The sequence below is a fragment of the Caretta caretta genome, chromosome 2 (assembly GCF_965140235.1).
Source record: "Caretta caretta isolate rCarCar2 chromosome 2, rCarCar1.hap1, whole genome shotgun sequence".
Classification (NCBI taxonomy): Eukaryota; Metazoa; Chordata; order Testudines; family Cheloniidae; genus Caretta; species Caretta caretta.
In genome coordinates, this window is record NC_134207.1 from 183,265,650 (window position 1) to 183,290,048 (window position 24,399).

At 41.5% G+C, this 24,399-nt stretch overlaps 1 protein-coding gene across 8 annotated transcripts in view; it reads right to left on the reverse strand.

Annotated features, from left to right (window-relative positions):
• The window catches only part of ITPRID1 (ITPR interacting domain containing 1), a 68,329-nt gene that overhangs the window by 42,627 nt on the left and 1,303 nt on the right, over positions 1 to 24,399 (reverse strand). For 4 of the 8 annotated variants that reach the window (XM_048839015.2, XM_048839019.2, XM_048839014.2 and 1 more), the window contains exons 2-7: positions 11,997 to 12,171; positions 10,233 to 10,281; positions 8,694 to 8,737; positions 5,990 to 6,041; positions 4,914 to 5,000; positions 4,100 to 4,302 (exon numbers count right to left, since the gene is read on the reverse strand). In XM_048839015.2, coding sequence (XP_048694972.2) covers positions 4,100 to 4,302; positions 4,914 to 5,000; positions 5,990 to 6,041; positions 8,694 to 8,737; positions 10,233 to 10,281; positions 11,997 to 12,171 — 610 coding nt within the window. Of the gene's footprint in view, positions 1 to 4,099; positions 4,303 to 4,913; positions 5,001 to 5,989; positions 6,042 to 7,272; positions 7,334 to 8,693; positions 8,738 to 10,232; positions 10,282 to 11,996; positions 12,172 to 17,054; positions 17,118 to 18,895; positions 19,363 to 24,399 lie in introns of those variants that run through there. The other 4 variants (XM_048839017.2, XM_048839016.2, XM_075125638.1 and 1 more) reach the window with 4 other exon arrangements.

Below are 24,399 nucleotides of genomic sequence, written 5' to 3' on the forward strand. Positions count from 1 at the left end.
CGATTGGCTGAACAAGAAGTAGGACTGAGTGGACTTGCAGGCTCTAAAATTGTACATTGTTTTATTTTGAATGCAGGTTTTTTTGTATGTAATTCTACATTTGTAAGTCCAACTTTCATGATTTGCACTACAGTACTTGTGTTAGGTGAATTAAAATACTATTCTTTTATTTTTTTACAGTTCAAATATTTGTAATCAAAAATAATTATAAAGTGAGCACTGTACACTTTGTATTCTGTGTTGTAATTGAAATCAATATATTTGAAAATGTAGAAAACATCCAAAAATTTTAAAATAAATGGTATTCTATTATTGTTTAACAGTGCGATTAATCACAGGATTAATTGTGATTAATTTTTTTAATCACTTGACAGCCCTAGATTAAATATGTTGAAATGAAATGTTTCAACCTTTCTGAATCATAATTTTTTGAACTTTCCATCTCAAAAAAATATTGACATTAACAAATTTTGGTGTATTGTGATTTTCCATGGGGCATAAATTCCAATATTTGAACAGCTCTAGGAACTTAACACAAAATAGGAACTGATGCTGGATCTTCACATATATGCCCTCCTCCTCTTTAAGCAATATTTCCTCTGTTCCAGTGAGTCACCCAATAAATATTGCACTCTGGATTTTATAGTCAAAATATTAAACTGTCTTTCAGGGATGTTTAGAAGAGCTTCAAAAATGCAGTATTTAACATATGCAGAATATGATATAGAATAACTTGGGGAACCTCCATATTGATGATCCATAAGTACAAACTATAAAGTTTCTCAAATCAGACATGCACAGAAAATCAAAAAGGAGGAGGAGGAAGACAGAAGGGGAATGGAGTGAGTGAGAAAGGAGAGAAATTTGACTGACATGTTTTTCTTCTTCTAAAGACTGGTGTTTTCTGGCTATTCATTCCCAGCAAAGTCCTTTCCCATCTGAGGATGACATGAGCTAGCTAGATTTTCTAAAGAGTTCAGCTCCTATTTAGACACCACAATAAGTAGCTCGATTTTCAAAATAGCTCAGCATTTTGGGTGCTTAGCTCTTATAAAAATCTGGCCATCTGTATCACAATGGGAGCTGCTGGCTGCTGAGCTCTTCTGAAAAATCAGAGCTGAAACCTTGGCTCCATTGAAGCGAATGGGAGTTTGGCCATTGATTTAGATGGAGCCAGGATTTCACCTCTGGCTTTTATTTAGGTGCCCAAAGGATTGCTGAGCTCTTGAAAATCTGGCTCAGTGACTATATAGAAGAATCAATTACCACCAATCAAACAGAAGCATCAACAAATAATACACCAACTGAGCAGCAAATGCATTTGAAAAGGTCAGATCAGCAATTAAACAGCTCTAGAAACTCAGGAAAATAATAAATCTGACTTTACTGTGGAAGCCAAACCCGCAGTTTATTCTCCCACCACAGCCACCAACAGGCAAACCCAAACAGAAAAGACTTCACTGGGAAATTAATAGCTGGGAGATTTCAAAAACCAACAACCCTAGGTTTCAGAGTAGCAGCCGTGTTAGTTTGTATTCGCAAAAAGAAAAGGAGTACTTGTGGCACCTTAGAGACTAACCAATTTATTTGAGCATAACAACAACCCTTGAGAGACCATGTCGCCTAGCCAGACAGACAAATCTCTTCCTCCTCTGTCATCCACTCCTTTTCTCTCTCCCAGGCTAGATCTTAATCCTTTGCTCTTTCATTCTGTCCTTTTTTCTCTTCTCCTTCACTCTTTTGCTTTTCTTTTCCTCCTTTAATCTGTCCTTCCTCCTCACTCCCTCCTTTCGCTCTCATTGATTTTCTTCTTTCCCTCTCCTCCATCTGGGGAGTTCTCTCACTCACACACCAATCCCGTTGATGTGTGGGTTTGCTGTAAACATTTAGATGGGCACATGGGTCTATGAAACATTTTCTGTAAGGGTGGACATTTCTGTTGCATTTCTCATTTGATAATGTACGGCTTACTTGATGAAGTTTCTGAATAGGAAGGCAGCCAGTATGTATGAGATCCTGCCTTGATGAGCATCTCAGGAGCAAACTGACAGGTTTCAGAGTAACAGCCGTGTTAGTCTGTATTCGCAAAAAGAAAAGGAGTACTTGTGGCACCTTAGAGACTAACCAATTTATTTGAGCATAAGCTTTCGTGAGCTACAGCTCACTTCATCGGATGCATACTGTGGAAAGTACAGAAGATCTTTTTATACACACAAAGCATGAAAAAATGGGTGTTTACCACTACAAAAGGTTTTCTCTCCCCCCACCCCACTCTCCTGCTGGTAATAGCTTATCTAAAGTGATCACTCTCCTTACAATGTGTATGATAATGAAGTTGGGCCATTTCCAGCACAAATCCAGGTTTTCTCCCTCCACCCCACCACAAACCCACTCTCCTGTTGTAGCTCTTGAGGGTCATCTGGCTATCATTGTGCAGCGGACAGGCGTGGAAGCTGTGCAAGAATAAGAATTGCAGACTTGGGAAGTACAGTCCAGATTTTTTAAAAAAAGGAAGGTGAGTCTGAGCAACAGGAGGAGGAAGGGAATGGTGTGATCAGCTGTGTGTGGCATATGTGCTGAACAAAGCTGGTAGAAAAAAGGAGCGCAGTATGAAAAAAATCTCCCTTTCCTTTGAAAAAATCAAAATCTGTAATTTCAAAAATTTGAAAAATGTCAACCAGTTTTAATGCTGAGGCTGAAGAACAGATTCTCACTACTCTGCTGGTGGCAGGGTGTAGTACTGAGAGGGTGTTGGAAGAAGATGGATTGCAGCATCTTGACACCACAGAGCATGCATGAGAAAGGGCAGCAAGACAAGAATGAGTAAAGATAAGTGATGTAGTGAAGTGATCTATCTATCTTCGGTATTTATGGGGCACAAAATACCAGTTACTTGGATTATACTAAGAAACATGGATCCAGATTTTGGTAGGTTTACTCATGGTAGATACTTTAACACTTCTTCATATGCAGCTCCATTGGCTTCAGTGGAACTATTAGCTGAGTTAGGTAGTCTTCAGCATAAATATGGGGTAATTTGTATTAGAAATTGGACTATAGAGATTACAAGGTGTGGTCATAATCCTAAAATCCTGGCTATACTAAAGAGTAATCGATTGTAAGGCCAGAAGGGAACATTATGATCATCTAGTCTGAATTCCTGCAAAATGCAAGCCTGCGAATTTCATCAAGTAATTTCTGCATCAAGACCATAACTTCAGTTTGAGCTAGAACATATCTTTTAGAAAGACCCTTCAATCTTCATTTAAAATACCACAAAATACCACATCAGTAGGTAGATTGTTGAAATCTTCTCTTCCACATCGTATCTTCCACATATGTACCTTTAGACTGTGATCAAGCCACCTCTTAACCTGCTCTTTGATTAGTTACATGGATTGATCTTCTTAAATTAATCTCCCCACTGTATTTTCCACTGCATGCATCCGACGAAGTGAGCTGTAGCTCACAAAAGCTTATGCTCAAATAAATTTGTTAGTCTCTAAGGTGCCACAAGTACTCCTTTTCTTTTCACTCTAAACCAGGTTTTCCAATCCTCAAATTATTCTTATTGCTCTTTTCTGAATCCTTTCACATTTTCAATATCCTTGGAAGACAGAACAACACTAGGTGCAAATATGTTAAAACACTGATTGTCCAAACATGTGTCTCCCAGACCTAAGCTTAAAAACAAAAAAACCCTCTAACATGGCTGTATCATTGTTCTCCCTTGGTGTAAAGACCTTGTCTGTGAAGTGCACGGTGCATTGCGGTTTCTATATAAGCAATAAATGAAATTTAAAAAATAACAGCCCAGACAGCAAATTTTAGCATAGTTGTAGGTGATATTACAACTGAGGGCCTGTTTACCCTATAAAAACAGTTATGTTAGAAGTCCTGGTTAGATACAGTTAAAAAATCATAATTGTATTTACCATGTCAGGAAGAAGTTATGCTGTAAGTTTGCAGAACTGTGTTTATGTTTCCTGAATATGGTCCCAGGTCTCATTCATTTTCCCTCTCAAGGTCCTCTCCCTGCCTCCACAACCCCCACTTTATTTGCTGTTGTTGCATCTCTGACAGAACACTCTCAACTTACCATATAAATTGGGATTCTCAAGGTCCATACGCTGCTTTTGAGCTTCCAGAAAGACTCGGATGTTGATTCCTTTTGCTACGGAAGCATTATTGATAAATCGAGAAGGGATTTTAGTGCAAATGTCAGGTTCTTCTGTCCCAAACCCCAAATCCAGTAGAATCTCAACTGGATCATTTTCCCAGAGCTCCAGCCATTCAGTGATGCTGTGGATAAAACAAAGACAATTCATATCACTGTCCTGACATCACCCTTCTTTTTGTTTAGCTCTTACATGGTTTTGCCTTTGCTCAGAAATTCTATTTCCTTCCCCCATCTCACTTTCCCAGCACTCCTCCACGAGGTGGCAGTTATATTCTTCCAGTTCAGAGGCCCATGATTTTTTCTCCCAGGGATGCATTAGCCTGGAAAGATAAGGCGGATATAGAGTACGTAGCAAGAGGAACATTTGTAGAAGTTGATGTTCCTATGGATTGAAATCCTCTTTCTATCCACATCATAGATAAGGCACATGCTACAGCAATTCAGCCTTCCTCACATTGCCTCACAAACATGCCTCAATACTCACCTCTGATGTCAATGGAAAGCTTATCAATGGGCTTTGTATCAGGTACCTACTAATCAGCGGAGGGCCATTTTGTTCTCATTGAAGTAAATGAGAGAACTCCCATTAACTTCAATGGGAGCAGGATTGGGTGTCATGTATCTTTATTCTTTACACTCCATTTACTGGGTTTTTAATCCTCATGTATTTGTCAGTCTCTAAACAGGACTAATCTCTACCGCTTTGGATTGAAAATATCTGGAAACTACTAACCTTTTCGGTGCACTAGCAAGAGAATGGGACGAGTTGAAACTGTTCCATCTTGACATAACAGGAGTTTCTGAAAACTGATGCAGAGATCTACAGGAGTTGGAAAAAGTAACCATGAAGTCTTGGGGTCCTTTGGGATGTCATTATGATGTTTTTTCCAGAGTAAACATTTGCATTTTGTTTTGGTTTATAATGATACACAATACCAAGGCCTTAGAAGAAGAGCATGTATGATACTGTGGCAATACACTTATTCTCAAGAACAGTATGTTACAGTAGGTGTTAAAATGTAGGTGTTAGGTACCAGTAAATGCTAATTATAAAGGTGGCAGAATGTCTCGCTTTTGACAGATGGTGAATCTTTGGGGAACCTTTAGGGAGCACAGTTTCTCTAGCCACCTACTTCTAAAGGATATAATTGCTGTTAACAAAGTTTTAGATAGAATAGGCTCACTAAGTAGCAACAGCAGGAACTACATTTCAGATTACATCTCAGTTCTTTGTATAGTTAGGGTTTCTGACTGTATTTGTAATAAATAATCTGGATCGTAATGCCTGTTTTTAAGGAGCCAATCATTGTAGAATGAAGAAAAGGAGTACTTGTGGCACCTTAGAGACTAACCAATTTATTTTATTTTATTTTATTAATAAATTGGTTAGTCTCTAAGGTGCCACAAGTCCTCCTTTTCTTTTTGCGAATACAGACTAACACGGCTGTTACTCTGAAACCAATCATTGTAGAATGAACATTCTGTAATCTGGTAGTCTTTTTCTAAGGTACACATTTAATGCTTCTGTAATAGATGGACTTCACTTTACTCACATGTACCTAAGGTGATTAGGGTCATGAATATAGTTATGGATGAAAAGTTGGTCCATTCTCTATCCTTCCAAGCTGCTCCACAAGATACAGCTTAAACAAGATTTAAATTTTGCTTAGGTCTTGTACTAAGGTACTAATGTTAAAAAAAAAAATAAAAAAACTATCTACAGAAAAAACTTTGTGGTGTCTTTGAAAATATTAAATATAAAGTTTCTTCCTTTGTATCTAATATAGCCACGCATTGTCTGAAACCTACCTCATATAGCTTTGCACAGTCATTTGCACCATTACTGGGTTAGCCAAGGAAACTGCAAGTAAGAAAATACATTTATATTTGTACTCCTAATGCCTCTCAGGACAGAAATGTTGTCAAACTAGAACAGAGGTAAGATTTATTTAATTGCATGACCATGTTATTATAGCAAAAGCAGCAAATATCACTTTCCAGCGTAGACAAGCTCTTACCATCAGATTGAATGCCCAGTGAAGTCAATGGAAGTCTTTCCGTTGACTCCACTCGGTTTTGGATCAAATCTTTAATGTGTTTGGGAAGTAGTTAAAACAGTCACAGAGCAGGGGAAACAGTTTTTGTGAGAGAAACAGTCTGGCTAGGAACTGGAAGTACTGAACACACTGGTTACTGGAGTTCTAGGGTGCTACAATTAGGAGTAATAAGCTACACTTTGTTTATACCATCTAATAAACTTGCTCACTACTGTAAATAAGTGAGAGTAGGATACAGTGTGCTGTGGCAGTATAGTTCATTGCTCCTTGCAACAATGAAATAACACACTCATGGATTCGAAATCTTCCTTGCTGCTTGGAAGTTGGGGCAGAATATTTTCCTGTGGTTAACAATAGATGCTGTTCTGTGGCACATGCCAATATCTTTTTACCTCTTTTCTTGAGATTTAAATATTTGCTTTCTATTAATAAAGCTTTGCCTACAAAGAAAGGGAAAAGCATCGTCTCTTGTTCTCTACTGGATTACTTTCCTGCTCATAAATCCTAACACAAATTCTTGTGGTTTACTCGCTGCAAGGATAACCATCAAAACTATGAACAAAAAAGGATGTCGGCATTCTGTAATTGCTATGGCAACATAAACCAGAACCTCTAATAGCAAACGCTGTGCTCAACTTGCACACGAATCTGCTACTTGTCTCAGGACACAACGTGTCTTCTTTTCCTGTACACAGCATTGGATCACCTTGCAATATTAAATTTATTTATCCTCACAGCACCCCTGTGAGCTAAGGAACTATTATCTCCATTTTACAGATGGGGCATTGAGGCACAGAGAGACTAAATGACCTGCCCAGGGTCATCCAGGAAGCCTGTGGCAGAGAAGGGAGTTGAGCCACAGCCCAGGCAAGCACCCTAACGCCCTAGGCCTGGAGATGCGCTATAAAAATGCTGGGTGCCTGGCAAAGGCAAAAGAAAAAAATGGTGGGAAGTTTAATTAGAGTTCTTCCTTGATAGGGCTCGCCAAGCCTTGCCTTCCAAAAGAACTTGATGCCCTGCCAACAGAAATTTTACCTTATAGTAAACTCCTCAACAGCGTATGTTACTGGGATCGAAACGAACACATGCACCACCCCTGTAAAAGTACAGACAGCACTGTGGAAGTTGCTACTGCATGGTCATTTGAAATGATCGTAGCTTTCGGGTGTTTTGAGTAGCCATGGAACATAACTAGTCTCTCAGTAACAGGCTGAGACACAACATAGAACCATTTATCTTTGCATCTGAGGGTACCTGCTGAGTAGACTTTCATCCACATGTGAGCTCTCCACTTCCCTTTCCTGTCTTGAGCCTTAATTAGAAGATCCCCAAACTGGCAAAGAGTGGGATTGTAACGGGATATAAAGAAAGAGGACCTATACATTCTCAAACTAAGAGGCCATAAAGGTAGTGTGACGGCACAGTAGGTATGCTTCCTGATCTCTAAAAATGCATTTATTCTAGACTCTGAAAACATTTCATCTGATTACTGAGCTGGAATATACTTTTGGGAAAATAATGCCCTTTAGAAATCAGTCAGAGAAAGTTTATGACAACAAAACAAAACAAAAAGGATTTTCTAAGCCAACAGCAGCGCTAATTGGTGCTGTGTTCACAGGCAAAAATGTACTTACATATGTGCAGTAAAGAATCCATTTTGCAGGGTTAAATGTAGTATCTAATTCTTGAGAGGGACTAGGACATTTTAGCAGCACAGAAGATGCTGGATATTAAGAGAAGATAGGAGGAAATTTCATTTTGAAATTCTATACCTCTTAATTTTGAATAGGAAGTTGAGAATACCATGTTAGAATGTGAGCAGCATTATTAAGCAGTAATTTGGATCCACAGCAGGTACTCGAGATTTGAAAGCTTTGGTGGACTTACATATCTGAGAGGAAACAAGGGGTTGGGTTTTTTGGCTCCCCTTCATGTTCCCCCATCACTGACATAACCCGGAGATCTGTTACCCTCAGTTAACAAGTACATTAGGAGAGATGTCACAATCAAAGCAAGAATTAAAGCAGTTCAAATCAAACACCACAAAAGTTCGGTGGGCCAGATCATCCACTGGTAGAAATCTGCATACGTATCTCCATTGACTTGAGGGGAGATACACCAATTTATATCCACTTAGGATCTGGAGATTAAAGAAGTCTCTGCTGAGTGCTAGTTTGGGGGTCTTCTGATTGAGACTCCAGAGGGAGAAGGAACGGAGAGTTTACCTATGGATGAAAGGCTCTACACAACAGATGCAAAGACAAATGGAGAGCTGTGCCTTTTAGTAGCGTACAAATGAACAACTCTTCAGAGGAACAAGACAAACGGTGAAACGTCTACTGATTATTTATTAATCATGGATGCGCTATCTGATGCATCCAGAATATCTACCATTACTGACAAATGTTAATCCTTTGCCCAGAGAGGCAGATCTCCCAGATTTTTTACTGTTTTACCTGCTTTTTCTCTGTCTTGTTGTAAATCTTCACTTGTAGACAAGCTGTAAATATAAGATGTGCTTTTTAAAAAGAAGGAATTAAATTGCTATAAAAAGCATGACACTCAGCTGCTTTTTCATTAAATAGATATGGTAGGGGGATGCAGTTTCATAGAAAAGTACAGCACTAGGCATTCAATGTATGTTAGAGCTGCCATGTATGTATGGTGTTGAGGAAAATGCTCCCTGTGCCCAACTTAATTCCTACTAGTACTTGCCCCCTCCCCTGCTCCCCAACATACAGAGACCTTAATTAAGCACTAAGGGTCCAATCTTGCAGTCCTTGCCACAGACAAAGCCTCTGTTTATGTCCATGAAAATTTTGCCTAAGGAAAACATGCAGTTTATGGTCCTAAATCTATCAAGGGCTAAAATTATGGCTTCCCCTGTCCACACGGACTAGCGAGGGAAGAGGTTGAACAACGTCTTACCCTTTTGAGGAGGCACCCACACAGGAGGCAGCCATAATCCGGTTCCCACTAGATCCAATATGTGTGGTGGGGTGGTCACTAGCTTGCAATACTGTACTAAATGACCAAGTGACGGTCCTGCCCACGCTAAGCCTAAAAGGTGCTGGCATGACTATATAGGACGAATGCTTCTTACATCCTTTTATACTCATCACCATGTCCCCAGACACTGTTCCTAAGTCTGTGCCATTCCTTCTCCTCCCCGGTGCAATTCTGCCTATGAAGAGGCGGAATGTAGTTCGAGTTACTGAAACACCGTATCCACAGGGCTATGGCTACAACTTAGCAAAATTCAGATTTTATGTCCCATGGGAAATTCCAATATTTGTTTTCCTCACAACCTGGATAAAACAGCAAAATCTTATTTTTCCTCATGGAACAAAATATTCTGAAAAATGTTGATTTGGAAATGTTGAAACATTTCACTTTGCCATTTTCTATAGAAACAAAACATTTCAACAGTCCCGAAATGGAAATGTTTAGTTTGGGATTGTTGAACTGATCCAAAGAGCTTCATTTTAAGTCAATTCAACATTGCACCCATTGTGGTGCATTGTCTCATGAGAGCTGTAATTTGGAAGTCTGATGCCCCTATTCTTTTCTATAAACCAGACTCCCTCGGCAGAGAACAACTCCCATGATCCAACTAAGTCACATGACTCCCATGATGCATCATACAGCATTTTTCGAGGTGTAGCCCCCCAACCCATATGAGAGAATGGGAAACTGCACTACAGCTCCCATGAGGCAATGCACCGTGATAGGGAAATATAGTTGAATGTTGAATTGATTCAAAACAAAACATTTTGAACACACCCAAAAATCAGATATTTAGTTCTGATTTTTCCAATGGCAAAATTTAAAATTTTCAGCAAAATTTCAATTTTCCTGCAGAAAATTTCAATTTTCCAGAAACCGCATTGTCCATCAGAAAATCCCTGGCCAGCTCTACTGTTGCTATCAGTAAGTGCAGAGGCATAATTTGATGATGCAGCAAATACTTATTCAATAACATGACCAAAACTTACAAGAATCCAGAATCCAGCCAGTGGCGAATATTTTCTTCTTTAGAATCTTCTGAAAATAACAATAAACAAGATACAGGATCACTGGCTCCAGTTGCGGATTGGTTTATAGCCATTTACCACATGACTGAACTGCTTCATTTCCCAGTGCCATTAATCCCAGAATTTGTAAACGCTATTAGGGGAAAGACTGCCAGTAAATTCATTTCAATAACCTGAGTTCTTTCTAAATGGAGTTCCATTGTGCGAGGCACTATACAAAATCATAGTAAGACACAGTCCCTGCCCCAAAGATGGTACACTCTAAATGGAGAAGATGAATAAAAGGTAGGTGGAAGGAAGGATTATTATCCCCATTTTACATATGGGGAAACTGAGGCACAGAGACCATTATTTAATCACTAAAAATGCTACAACAAAAATCTGATATGTATTAATGCTTTTTTTTTTTTTGCTTCTTGATGTTCAGATAAAGCATCAGTTTAAAAGATAACCTAGCCACTGAGTCTTTAATTAATTAGAGGATTAGGATTAAAGTTCACTGGAAGAGTATTCTCTAGAAGTTCGTGCACTGTCAGATGTTAGACACTACATTCACCAAAATATAAATAAAAGAGGGTCAGAAAAATACAACAAAAATAAAATTTTAACAAAACCAAAAATTGGGGTGTGGATTTTTCACTCCCCTGAGAAACATAGTTATATTGACCTAATTTCCTAGTGTAGACCAGGCCTAAAATCAGTTTAAAGCCTACTCAAATTAAACCAGTGCAACATGAATGTAAAGCAGGCCTAGGTTTGTTTTGCATCTTTTCCCACTGTGCAGGTACACTAACAGATCAGGGCCTAAAATGGAAACAAAATACAAAAAAACCCAACCCCCCCCCCCAACAGATTCAGAGAAACTAATGTTTAATACACCTTACAAATCTTGGTTGTTTCACAATATATCAACCTATAGACAGAGCTCATCCTTTAGCTCAAGTGGGAGAGGTCTGCATTTCCACAGTGTATGGTTTGGGGTTAACAAAATAGTAGATAAGACACTGATACCTCTTTTAGCCAATAAACATCAACCAACCAATTAATACCCTGAAACAAATCAGCCTTAAAAAGTAAACCAATAAAATCTAAAAAAGCCACAAAACAAAAACTTACTGCAAGCAGAGTTTACATCCTGAAAAAGAAGAAGTGCCAGGGACTCCACGAAGCCCACTAAGGACTTTGCTATTCCTCTCAGTTTTATGTGGAAGGGGTTCAAATCCTATGGGGATAGGTGGCAGTATAAAACATTAAAATAACTAGAAATGAAATATAGAATAGACAAGGGACAAGACTGGGGACTGATCTAATGGGAGCAACTGGCAAATGTAGCAGTCAGGCAAACTCAAGAAAAATAAAAGGACTGCTTTTATTGGACATTCATATACTCTCCACTTAAGACTCTTTGGTACAGAAAAACTGTGTGACATGCTTGTTTATAACTTGTATCACCAGACTTATTAGGAGATAATGCAATGGTATTAATGCTTATTACTGTGTAATTGTTTCACTGGAGTTTGCATATTGTCTACCATGGAATTATTGTAAAATGACACAATTATTTCAAGGTAGCCATGTGACTATAAGCCTGATCTTACTGCTAGTGCAGCCTGTGCCTTAATACTCATGTCATTAGTGCAGTCACTACAGTGCAAGTAAAAATGCCATTATCCTCTGTCATAACAGGCTTTTAAGAATCCCAGGAATGCCATTCCCAGGTCTCACCAAGCTGTGAAAGAGGAAGAGGGTTGTCTACTACAGCTGGAGTCAGAGAATCGTCATCCAGTTGAGTCCATGATGCTTTGGCAGATAACAGGATACCCCTCTTGTTCATTTCACAGGTACTGCTAGTCCCATGGCAGTAAGACTCTGAAGCCATCCCACCGTGCAAGTTTGTGAGCTAAGAAAACAGATACAAAGAAAATCATGTTTAATACATTTTACAAATCCTGGCTCTTTTACAGTATAAGCAACCTACAGACGGAGCTCATCCTTTAGCTCAAGTGGGAGAGGCCTGCATTTCCACAGTGAATGGTTTGAGGGTTAAGGCACTGGACTGGAGTTCAGGGTACCTGGATTCAATGCCTGACTCTACCACAGACTCCCTGTATGAACTTGGGCAAGTCACTTCACCTCTCTGCATCTCAGCTCCCTGTCTGCAATGTGGTTATGTTTGAATTGTAAGGTTTTTGGGACAGGGTTTGTTCCTTACTATGTGTGCATACAGTGTCCTGTACAATGTGTCCCTGGTCTCCGATGGTCCTGTAGGGTGCTACTGTAATACAAATTTAAAATATCTCTGCAAGGGGCATTGCAGGCACATCTCACTCTCTACCAAGCTTAGCATGGTTCAGCTGTTAACCTTCCCCATTTCAGTCAGCAAATCACCCACTAAGTCTGCAGTAAAAAAAAAGTGGCCCTGATATCATGCCACTGACTGAACCTTCCAAGTGCTGCCGTTCAATCTGCCCACAGACCGCCAATGCAGCAACGTTCTAACAAAGATCACTGTAGTCATGAATCACATTTTCAACAAGATTGTTTTTTCGGTGTGTGTGTGATGACAGATGGAGGCCAGACTGCATGAAAGATTTTAAGAGAGGAGAGAGGATTAAGCCCCATAAGAGCAGCTTTTAAGAGCTTCTTTTATCATAAGAGACAGAGAGGAAAGGAGAGGAAGGGGAACATTGGTTAGGTTCTCTCTCTAATTTTATAAATTAATCTGGAGATTTTTTTTCTCTGTCAATGACAACACTGGCTTGAGAAAGGCACAGTTTAGCAGGCATTGGGAAAGTCTCCCCTCCTCGCTTTGCTAAGGCACTTCATTTCTATCCACAGTCTCCTCCGGGAAATTCAACCTCTTCTCATGCAGAGAATCTCCCCTCAAGTGGTATTGTAGCCAACAGTGGGGCAGTTTTGTGATGCTTATAGTTTCAAAGCCTAAAGATCCCTTTCAAAGTTTGTTCTGTTAGAGCTACACACAATAAGCCTGGAACTGAACGTAACTGAAAAGGCAGGAGCCTACCAAGCAAAGTGTCTGTAACGGGGGTGTAAAAAAATCCCTCTGTTGTCTGTCTTTTGTGGATGCTGTCAAGGTAAATGAACTGGGATTCTTAACATCCTTTGAAACAACTTTTTTGTTGTTGGCTGAAGCTCATTCATGGAACATTGGCTTACATGACCTGGTCTACCCATTGAGTTCTTTCCTTTCTAAGGTGACCTGGGCACTTCCGAAAGAACTAGAGAGTGAAGTCCTCTATTTATGCAGAGAACAGGCCTACTACAGACAATGCCAGCGTGAGCTACCCCATGCTGTGCTGCCAGTGTGCTCCTACCCGTTCTTGGAGGGAGTCTAGTCCATTCAAACTCCTTTTGTCCAGATTATGGCAGGCAATGGAGAGGGACATGGGGAGAGGGGGAGGGGATGGAGAGAGGGAAGAAGAGAAAAAGGAAGCATTTCTCCCACACACTCACACCTTGTGCACAGTCCTAGTCCTGGCACTCTGCGAGGGAAGTAAATTAAACATTCCTCACAGCAAAAAACATTTGGCTCCGTTTCCAAGTGAAGCTATTCTGGATACAGAGTGACCTCCCTCTCTCTCTCCTTGGAAACACAGCAGTGTCTGGGGTATACATGTGAGGTCTTCTCTGTGTGAGCGGTTTTGGCCAACACATTGCAGGGAGACAGGGGTGAAGGACAGAGCTATACCTTTCCATCTCTGCTTACCTGCTAGGCCGGGGGAGGCAGAAAAGCGGGCATGCAGTGCCCCCTTAGCCCTGTGCCTACAGGCCCAACCTCAGTAGAGGCTGTGCCAGCATATAAGGCAGGGAGATCTAACTTCTCCTTACACTCATGCAAGGCTACACAGCCTGCCTCACTAATGGGCGCATAGTGAGGATATGGGACGACAGGAACTACTGCCTGCAAGAAAGTGGAGCCTTATGCCTGTCAGAAAAAAAAAACTGCTGTGAAAAATGCTTTGAAAGTGGGACACACAAAGGATGTAAATCCACACCTTTTACAATGTGGAGAGGGGAATCTCCTTTTTCTCACCATGACCATTTCCAGCAGAAACAGAAGGTGAGATGCTGTGACACAGATTGCCTGAGGGTAAAGGACAAAAATTCAGATATAGCTTAGTTCAATGTGCTTATTTTCAAGTTTTGTATCTGGGTGGGGGGCAGGGGGAAGGGGACTGATTCTCCTGCACCTTGTGTTGGCCTTTATACCTGGACAAAATGGGTGTAAAATACTACCAAATCCAAACTGGAGTGTATTTTACCCATTTTCCCCTTGTGTAAATAACTACACAAGGTGCAGGGCAATAGAGAATCAAGCCCTGTATCTGGAGATGTATACAGGTAACTCCCATTAGCCTTAATTATTGTTAGCAACATTAACTTCTTTTCCATTGATAGTGGAAGAGTTCCTTTTGATTTCATATTAATTATAATACATTGTGATTAATCTGACAAGGTACATCTTTTCAGACAAGAATGTCCTCTTGATCACAGTTTGGGTGCCAGAGCCACTCATCATCTACATGTTTTAATTTAACCTATCTCCAGAAGCAAATTTAGCTCTGCAAATCTGTTGATGAAATGAATGACTGGCTAGTTTCCATGTTCTGTGTATTTTATTCATTTGATAAACACATTGGGAACATCTTGGAGGCTCTGTTCACAAAGAAGGCAACAAGGTAGAAGTTAAAGACTCTTGTAAATGAGCTATGTACACAGGTTCTTAACTACACAAAGCAAATAAATAAACAAATAAATACAGCTGAAATAACATGTAGACAATTTATGGCAAGTTTTCAGGATGATCAGTCTCACTTAAAGTTGCCAGCACTTAGCAACCCCATTCTCCTTGCCACTGACAATATTTAAATGATTATTTCACAAAAACAAGTTACTCTGGAACTCCTTTCATCACACCACATTCATCATGGTACACGTTGACAAACATTTAAAGGAATTAGATAAATACTTGCCAGGTATGAAAACTAGAAATTAGTTGACAAACAGAGACTAATTATTAATGTAAAGATCTCCAAATGGAAAAGTAATGTGCCAGAAGGGTCACTCTCTGGAATGGATATCATTTAATGTTTTTATTGACCATCCAGAGACAGGATATAATTCCACAATCATCAAATCAACTGATAACAGTAAAATGGAGAGGTTTGCATAAAACAGAGGAGGACAGAAACAAACTACAAGACAAGAGCAACACAGTGGCTTGCATGTAATGAAAATCAGTACTGATAAATGTAAAGCTAAGCTCCGAGGAAAGTGACATACATCACACAGATACGGATTAGTAGACAGCAGCAAGTCACAGGCACTCCAGTTCAGCTAAGCACTTAAGGACAGGATTAACTTTAAACACATTAGTAATTCCATCTCCATTCAGCAAAGCACTCAAGCACATTCTTGGGGCCAGAATGATTTACGCATTATAGGAGCAAACTAAGCATACTGTTGCACTCCAACACCATTGTGAAAAAAGCCAATGCTACTTTCAGACATATGTGTTGGGATCATAACAAGTTATGTATAGCCTGGGATGTGTAAGTGGAATACTACATATAGTTCTAAATTGATCACCTCCATTTAGGAAGGATTAAAAAATGAGAGCCTCCCCCCCCTCCCCAAAAATGGCCTATTATTACTTTGAAAGTATTTATAGAATAGAATCATGTTCATCACCCTGAGTCTTCTCTCTTCTCTATATACCAATATATAGCTCCATCAGGTGAACGGAGCACAATGTACCTAACCTAGTAAAAAAAAGAAAGAAGACACAGGATGCACAATGGCAGGTGCAGAAGGGGAGCGACATAGGTTGTAGCATGCACTTTCCTCTAACAAAGCCCCGCCAGCTCCAGGGAGGTGAGCACCAGCAGTGACCAGTCCCAGGGGAAAAAGGGGGAAGATTTCTTGCACCCTCTTTCCCCTCCCTCCAGGCACCTGTGCAGAACTGGTCACAATCTAGCCCCAGAGACCGGATCACACTGGAATCTCAAATTCAAGCCTCCCTCTGCCAAATTTGAAGTGGAAGAGGGTTTCAGCTTCAAATTCCTGGATTTGAATCCACCATTACAGTTTTGGTTCAGATCTAAAACTGGAAGGGACTAATTTTCTGGAGCCTGTTTCCTGCTTGGAGGTGGACCAAGATGGTGGAAATCTTGTGACAACAGCCAATCTAGCAAAATTTCCACATTCTAGGCAGGGAATTCTAGACCTGAACTCTAATTCCAGCTCTGTCCCAGACTTCCTGTATGATTCTGGATACCCTCCTGGGTGCTGGACTTACAAATAAACTTTGGTGTGGTGACAGTGCCTAGAAAATCACTGAGAGTCACAAAGCCTGATTTGGGTGTGCAGGCTCCCTATAAAATGAATGGAGGGAGATAGGCACCTTAGAATGGGATTCATAAAAGCCAGCCTGGTAGGCGGCTCCTCACTTAAACTAACCAATGGGAGATGTCAAGCCAAGGGGCAAGTGCAAAGCTGCACACCACCCTTCTCTCAGAGATGGGCATCTAACTCCAGGCTGAAGGGAGGTGCCTCCCTCTGCCTGGGATTCTTAACTGCAAAAGCTGCCTTGGCATTAGGTCCCTATGCTGATTTTGTAAGCAACAGCTCCCTCACAACTTTTTAACCCAGTAATTCAGGAACTAAGCTGAGAGGGGGAGACCCTGGTTCAAGTCCCCCTCCACCTGAGGGGGAGAAGGGATTTGACTAGGGGTCTCCCACCTTTCAGGAGAGTGTGCTTACCACCAGGCTATGGGATATTCTGATGTGAGGGCTCCCTCAATCTCTCCTGTTCAAGATGTTCCACTGTGGAGAAATAACAGGGAAAAATCTTTGGGTGTGAGAGAAAAAGCAACTGTGAAAATGACTTTGTAGCCTGGTGGTTAGAGCACTCCCCTGGGAGATCCAGGATCCAATCTGCCTGCACCAATGACCTTTTAAAAGTATATACACCCCGTGGAACAACTTTAAGAGGAGAGGCTAAGGGAGCCCCACATCAGAATATCCCTGAGAGGTGGCAGATCCTATTCAAATCTATTCTCTCCCTCTGGCAGAGAGGATATTTGAACCTGGGATCTCCCACATCCCAGGTGAGTACCCTAACCACTGGGCTAAAAGTTATGAGGGAGGACTCCTCCTTGTTTCCCCCAACCTCCAGCCCATTTTGTGTAAGCTCACCTACAGGAGCCTGATTCAGTAGGTAAACTCAGAGCACAGGGATCATGTCCCTCCCACAAGTGAGTTAGGCATAGGGACACCTATCTTCCCCCAGTTTGTGCATCGCTCTGGGATTCAGGTGTCTGGATACCTGGTGTGGTCTGCAGTGCACATGCTCAGAGGCAGAAAAGTAGGTGTCTAAGGACTGTTTACTACAAAAATTTAGTCTCAGTGATTTTAGATGCCTACAAGATTCGGGTGCAGCTGAGCAGCTGCGATGAGATTCCCAGTGGGGGCCTGATTCTGTGATTTAGGCACCTAAAGCAGCAGTTAGGTAATAAGTCATTTTGTGGATCTAGCCCTCTGTGCCTCAATTTCCCCATGTATACCAAACTATTTTACAGAGACATTGTGATGCTAAATTAATTATTTGTTAAGCAGATTGAAATCCCTATATGACGCTGCTGTAGAAGTGTAAAATATATACTGGGAGCTGAAATAATAATAATAATATGAAATAATTCCATGGTATGAAATAGATAGGGTGACCAGATGTCCCGTTTTTATCGGGACAGTCCCATTTTTGGGGATTTTTTCTTACATAGGTGCCTATTACTCCGCCCCCCATCCCCGTCCTGTTTTTTCATAGTTGCTATCTGGTCACCCTAGAAAGAGAAAACTTTAAAAAAATACAGCAGTTACTCAAAATGGAAAAAAAAATCAAAAAATGCCTAATTTTTATCATGATTTTGTAGCTAAAAATCTGGGGTGAATTACAGGTCACAGTGAAGTCCATGTGAAAACTTCCATTGTCTTTAGTAGGGCCAGGATTTCACTCCTGTTCTTATTAAAGTAGAAGTAGGAGTGCAATGTAGGAAAATTAATGCAGCTCTTTGTGAATCAATTCTGTGTTGGCAGCTGAATCATACCATAATGTTACATTTTAATCATAATGATTTAGCTCTTAATTGAGAAGACAGAGCAGAGCAGATGATAAGAACCAACAGCACGCCCCCCCCAATTTTTTTTTCCATTTGAAACACACTGTAAAACTGTACAGAGAAGAGAGAAATAGCTGATTTTTAAACCTCTTTAATATTGTCATGACAGGGAAAGTCTGAAAATTTAGCACAGAGCTCGTGAAACTTGCTACAACCTGTTCACGAGAACAACTAATAAAAAAGCAACAATCTCAAAGGTCTAGCAATTCATTCCATTTGACCAGATTCCATTGCCTTCATTAATAACATTTCTTGGTCAAACAAGTACAATCTGCAAGGCTGGGAAAAAGCCAAAGAAATCAAGGCTACAGTTCTTTTAACTGGAACGTAAACCAGAAAAATAAAAACAAAACAGCATTTTTCCATTAAATGGGAAGAACAGAAGGCATTTTGTAGTATAATAAAAACACTTAGCTGCGATCTAACCTGTATTTCTTGCTCCAGCTGTTAATAAAAAGGAATTGGTGTCTGGGTGCATCTACATCTGTGCTGTGCTACACACTCAAAGACTGAAAAACCATGATACGGGAACTTGTGCTCATGGGTCGGCTCTCCAGCCCCCATTAAACTAAAAAAAACAAAACAAACAAACAAACAAAAACCCAACACGAAGGGCCAAGAAAGCTGTTTGCCAACAAGTGGTGTTTGAGTTGACAGTTAAGATGGATGATTGTTTGCTTACCCTCCCTGCCAAAGGAAAGTAGAACCTAGACTAGACATTGTTCCTAATGATGAGAAGACTTAAAAAAAAATAAAAAAAATCAGAGTGAAGGGGGTGTGTGAGAGAGAACCGAGACAAATAAAAAAGCAGAAACTGCTTTATTTGCAAGAAATGTATTCCTATCCCTTTAACACAGTGTGACCCTTTGGCACATGCACAAGGGGAAGGATTACACTTCACTAAGGAAGTAATGCAAACTTGTCTTCATTTGGTTACCATGGATATGGTTCTCTTTGATACAAACCCTCCCATTTGCATTGAAAACAATCACAAGCAATGAAGGACACAGAACTTGATATTCAGGCTGCACAGCACCTGATCGTCCATGTAAAAGCTCACAAATAAAAAGCCAGACCTACAGACCAGCACTAGTACTTACAATGCAAAAGTTGAAATAAAGGATTTAGGTTTCAGATTCTTAAGTAACAGATACATTCGTTCGTGCTTGAGAATTTGTAACCAGCAAACGACATCTCTACTGATATCTAGTTTTGAACTGTAGTTTCAGTTTGTTTTTTTTCCAATTTAGTAGCTACTTGGCACCATGGTTGTATAAATCATTTGATATTTTCGAAGTACTAGATTTCTATCAGTACTGGAATGGAAATGAAAGTGGCAAAGTTGTATTTTTATTGTTGTTATTTGTTACCGGTATTACCATCATGCCTAGCAGCCCTAGACATAAACCAAGACCCCAGTGTGCAAGATGCTGTACGAGCTAAAAGAATAAAATGAAAAATCCCTTAAACAGAGGTACAGGGATCCAGTCTGAATGCATTGTAGCAAATAGCACAGTGAAAAACTGTCATTTGCCCCCAAAAGGAATGGCACATAATTGATTACTAGTAATTCTGTTTATTAACTAAAATTTAGCTATCATTATAGTCATTAAGTCCAGCACATCATTTTTATTCCATGTCATACCAGATACAAAGGGTCCAATCCTGCTCCCATTGATGTAAATACCCAAATTCCCATAGCTTTCAGCCGGAGCAGAACTGGACCCCAAATTTGTCAGTCCATGTCAGTTATTACAAGAACCTACTAAGGGTTTCTCATTTCAAAGGATCTGATACAGTTTAAAAAGGAATTTTATACAGACATTTGGCTAAAAATGCTGTTTAGTCACTTGGGGTTGGATTGTGCCAGTCAGATCACCCCAAAGAAAGCAGAAAGAGAGGGGCCTCCCTGAATCCCCCCAATGTATAGGGGAGCACACAAACTGCTGCATCACTAATGGTTGCAGCATGGTCTCCTTTGTGTGGCCAGCCAGCTTTGCCAATGTAGGTGGAGCGAGGAGGGCAGAGCCATGGCTGCCTAATCTCCACCCCTTCCCTGCACCATCTGAGGTACTGTCTTCCCCCAGAGGAGTAAATTAGGGCTGCAATTCTGCCCAAGCCTTACATGTGCCATGCAAGGCAAAGGAGGCGCATTCCTCCCTTCCGTCTCAGATACACCATTGGAGCCTCAGAAGAGCTATGCAGAATCTAGCCCTGGGAAAAGAACAGCTGATTCAGAATGTAAAGCAAGACTACATCACAATTATTTACTCCTTAGGGCGTTCTGTGCCAAAAAGTTAAAAATTCTGCACCAAAAAAAATAAAAATTCTGTGCACAATATTTTAGAATTCTGCAAGTTTTATTTGTCAAATACATGTGGAGGATCCAGCTTAGCATTGAGGAGCACAGGCCACTGACTGTACAGAGGTTGGAGATCACTGTGCAGCTCCCCCCTGGGACATGGACTCAGCGGTGAGTCTGCACCCAACCCTGACACAGTACAAGGACCGGGCCTGTCCCAGAAACACCCCAGGGCCCTGCCCCTCCATGCCAGGTGCACCAAGTGTGGGCAGGCAGGCTAAGCAAGGCAGGATCCAAATGTGGAGGGCTTAATGTGGGGGGATCCAGGTGTGGGTTGAGAGGGTTCTGTGTGGGGCAATCCGGGTGTGGGCAGCTCAGTGGAGGATGTGGGTATGAGGGGATCTGGATGCACAGGGGCTTGTTTGGGGGTTCTGGGTGCAACAGTAATGGGACTCGGCAGGGGGGTCCAGGTGAAGGTGATTGGGGCTCAGCTGTGGGGTCTGGGTATCAGAGGGATAGAGCTTGGCAGCGGGGTCTGGGTGTGGGGGGCTCAGTGGGAGGGTCCAGATGAGGGAGTAGGGCTTAGTAGGGTGGGGATCCAGGTGCAGCTTGTTGGGGCTCAGTGTGTGTGTGTGTGTGTGTGTGGGGAATCCAGGTGGTTCATCAGGGTGATCCAGGTGCTTGGGGAGTGGGGCTTATCGGGGGAGCTCTGAGTGTGGGGGCGTGAGGCTCAGTGGGAGGGTCTGTGTATGAGGAGGTCTGGATGCATGCAAGTTGGGTGGATGGGGGAGCAGCTCCCTGTACAGGGATTCCTCCCCCTGCCTCTGAGAAGTGATGGGTGCAGGAAGCAGGGTGAGGAGGCGCTGGTTGCAGAGCTTCCTGAAGTTGGGGAGAAATCTGGGGGTGGGTCTGACCCAGCCCTGGATGCCGTGCAGGGAAAGAGGAGTCCTGTCCTCCCCAGTCCAGCTGGGACTAGCAGCTGAGCCCAGTGCAGGATAGGAGCCACCGCCAGGTCTTTCCCAGTCCCGTCCTCTACCCCACAGTGATTTACCTCTCTGCCAGCTGCCCTGGGCACCCAAAACATACTGTAGGGGAGGGTCACATGACCGCTGTTGTGGCTTCCCTTTGCTTCCCAATCAGAAACTCATTTTTCTGTGGGGAAGCAAAGAAATCTGCAGGCGACATAAATTCTGTGCATGCACAGTGGCACAGAATTCCCCCAGGAGTAACAATTTAGGACAGATAATGAGGACCTGGGAAACTCCAGGGGAGATTCAGGGAGGTAAAATGTAATTACCAGAATTGTAAATTGACCAGGACAACAGGCATAGACATCCTGACTTGAATGAAATGTGTCATTGGATCTTCAGAGAGCAGAATTTCAGTTTGTTGAACATTCCAAGAGCGAACAGGACCCCTAATGCCTGCTAGGGCATTAATTCCATACTGACTTGGGGCAGAGTGCCACTTACTGTATGATGTTCTGTCTGGGAAGCTTAGCCCTTAAAGGCACAGTCCCCACTACCACAACTGAATCCAGATCATCACTATCTGCAACAATTGGGTTTTCTCATCCAGCCCAGCAGGTCTGCTGAGATTTGACATGGAAGAAGCTAGAAAGGGGAGAGGAGAGAATTGCTTGGTATATAAAGAGTGGGTCCAATTCTCCTCTCACAGAAACCAGTTTTACACCAGTGTAGCTCCCATGACTTCCATGGATTTGCTCCCTGTTTATACTGGTGCAAGTGAGAGGAGAATCAGACCCAATATGTTTCTTCCTCCTCCCCATCCACACGTGTTTTGCTTTTCATTTTCTTCTAAACCTGGGAGCTGGCACCATGCCTAGTCCAGCATGTGTTTTTACAACTATATTCGCAGAAAGCTAAAGTCAACTGCTATTGCATTACTGAGCAAATACGGCAAGAAAATAAAGAGCGAGAAGCTTTGCAAAAGGGTTGGGGTTTTATTGTTTGTTTTTTAGCTGACCTCTTACTTTACATTGGGGGACCAGTTCTCAGATGTGAGCATCTACCTGGTTGCTGAAACATTCACTTTAGGGCCTGATCCAGTGAGGCTTTGAATGTCCCTCATGAGATGCTCAGTGCCATTTTCAGGAGGCGCTTGGCACCTTGCAGGACCAAGACTTTGAGATACTCCAGTGCACATTTTAGGCACCTCCCACGGCCTTAGTGATAACTTCCCCTCAGTAGGACTTTCCCTCTGCTAACCCCTCTAGGTGAGCACACAGTGTGGGGAAGAATGGGGAAAGGAACAGACCCAAAGACCCTTCCTCTATCCTTGCATGGCCTAAGAAAAGCCTGCACAATTAGACACTGCATTCAGGGGAGTTACTCTCTTGCTATTCTTCCAGGGCACACAGCATTGCAAAAAGGACATGGCCCTCCTTTCCCTTCACACTGGCCCATAAATCAGGACAAGACAGCAGAGGAAGGTAGGCTGGACTCTATAAAGGGGTACAGCAGCAGGACAAGAGCTCCCCCTGCCTATCAAGGAGTTCCCTATTGCACAGCACATCCCCGTTCTCCCCCAAAGCAGTGCAGCAGAGCTTCCACCCCCAATTCACAGCTGGGCCTGGCAGGCATGTCTAGTCCAGTGTTTTCAGCGTTGCAGGTATTCCCTATAGCAAGGGCAGGGAAGTATAGCAAATACTGAGGTAAACTTTTCCATGTCCCTCAGGCAAAATTGACAAGTGTTGACTGTCGTCTGCAAAGGCAGAACCTGGCCCTCTGACATAGGTGCTTGAAAATTATTGGGCTCATACTTTAAACTTTTCAGTTCCAATACTTCAGTCCCGTAGCAGAGTCCTTTCCTTCCTCCCCATTTTCCACTGCTATGAAATTAATTTTGAAATGCTCCTGCAGGCATCTTTTTGTTTTGTTTTTTGAATGGCAAATTTACCAGCCGGTAACACAAACTTTTAAAACTCTAGTAGCATGGCAAATTAATTAAATGAAATAGTCAGTCTGAGTGGATAATCCATTGAGAAAAGGTGTTACCCCAACACCTCTGAAATAACTTTGGTCTAGATCCTTCATCCAGTAGATCAGTTCCCTGTGACTATTCAGAGATATATCCACTTACTTGAGTGACAAAAAATGTGTGGTTCTTTTTAATTCTGTTAGTCCTGCAGAGGCATCACCTCTATGGGAAGGCTGTATTCTTGTCTCTCTGAAATTGACGCACTTGCTAAATTCTATATGCAGTGAGCCATGTTCCCAACTAGTATAAATCACTGTAGTTTCATGGACTTCATTGGAGCTAAACACATTTACACCAGCTGAAGATTTGGCCTGTTATTTTTATTTTTAGTACTGTCAGAGACAGAAAGAACCCAATTTAACTCTCAGAACTGAAAAAAAAGATTTAATCCAGAAAATACTGTGAGATAAACGTAGAACCCTGCAATGTCATTTTTATAGGGCTGCTTTTCAAAGTAGAACTTAACTTTAAAATATTTTTGCACTCATTAATATTTATAATAATAAACTTTTGGAAACTATTCTATTTCCTTGCCAATGTCTATTCCCACTTCCCTGTTACATGCAAACACTGGCTTATATCTCCAGTACAAAATCAGCATTGGCTATGTGAATATAACTATTTTTGA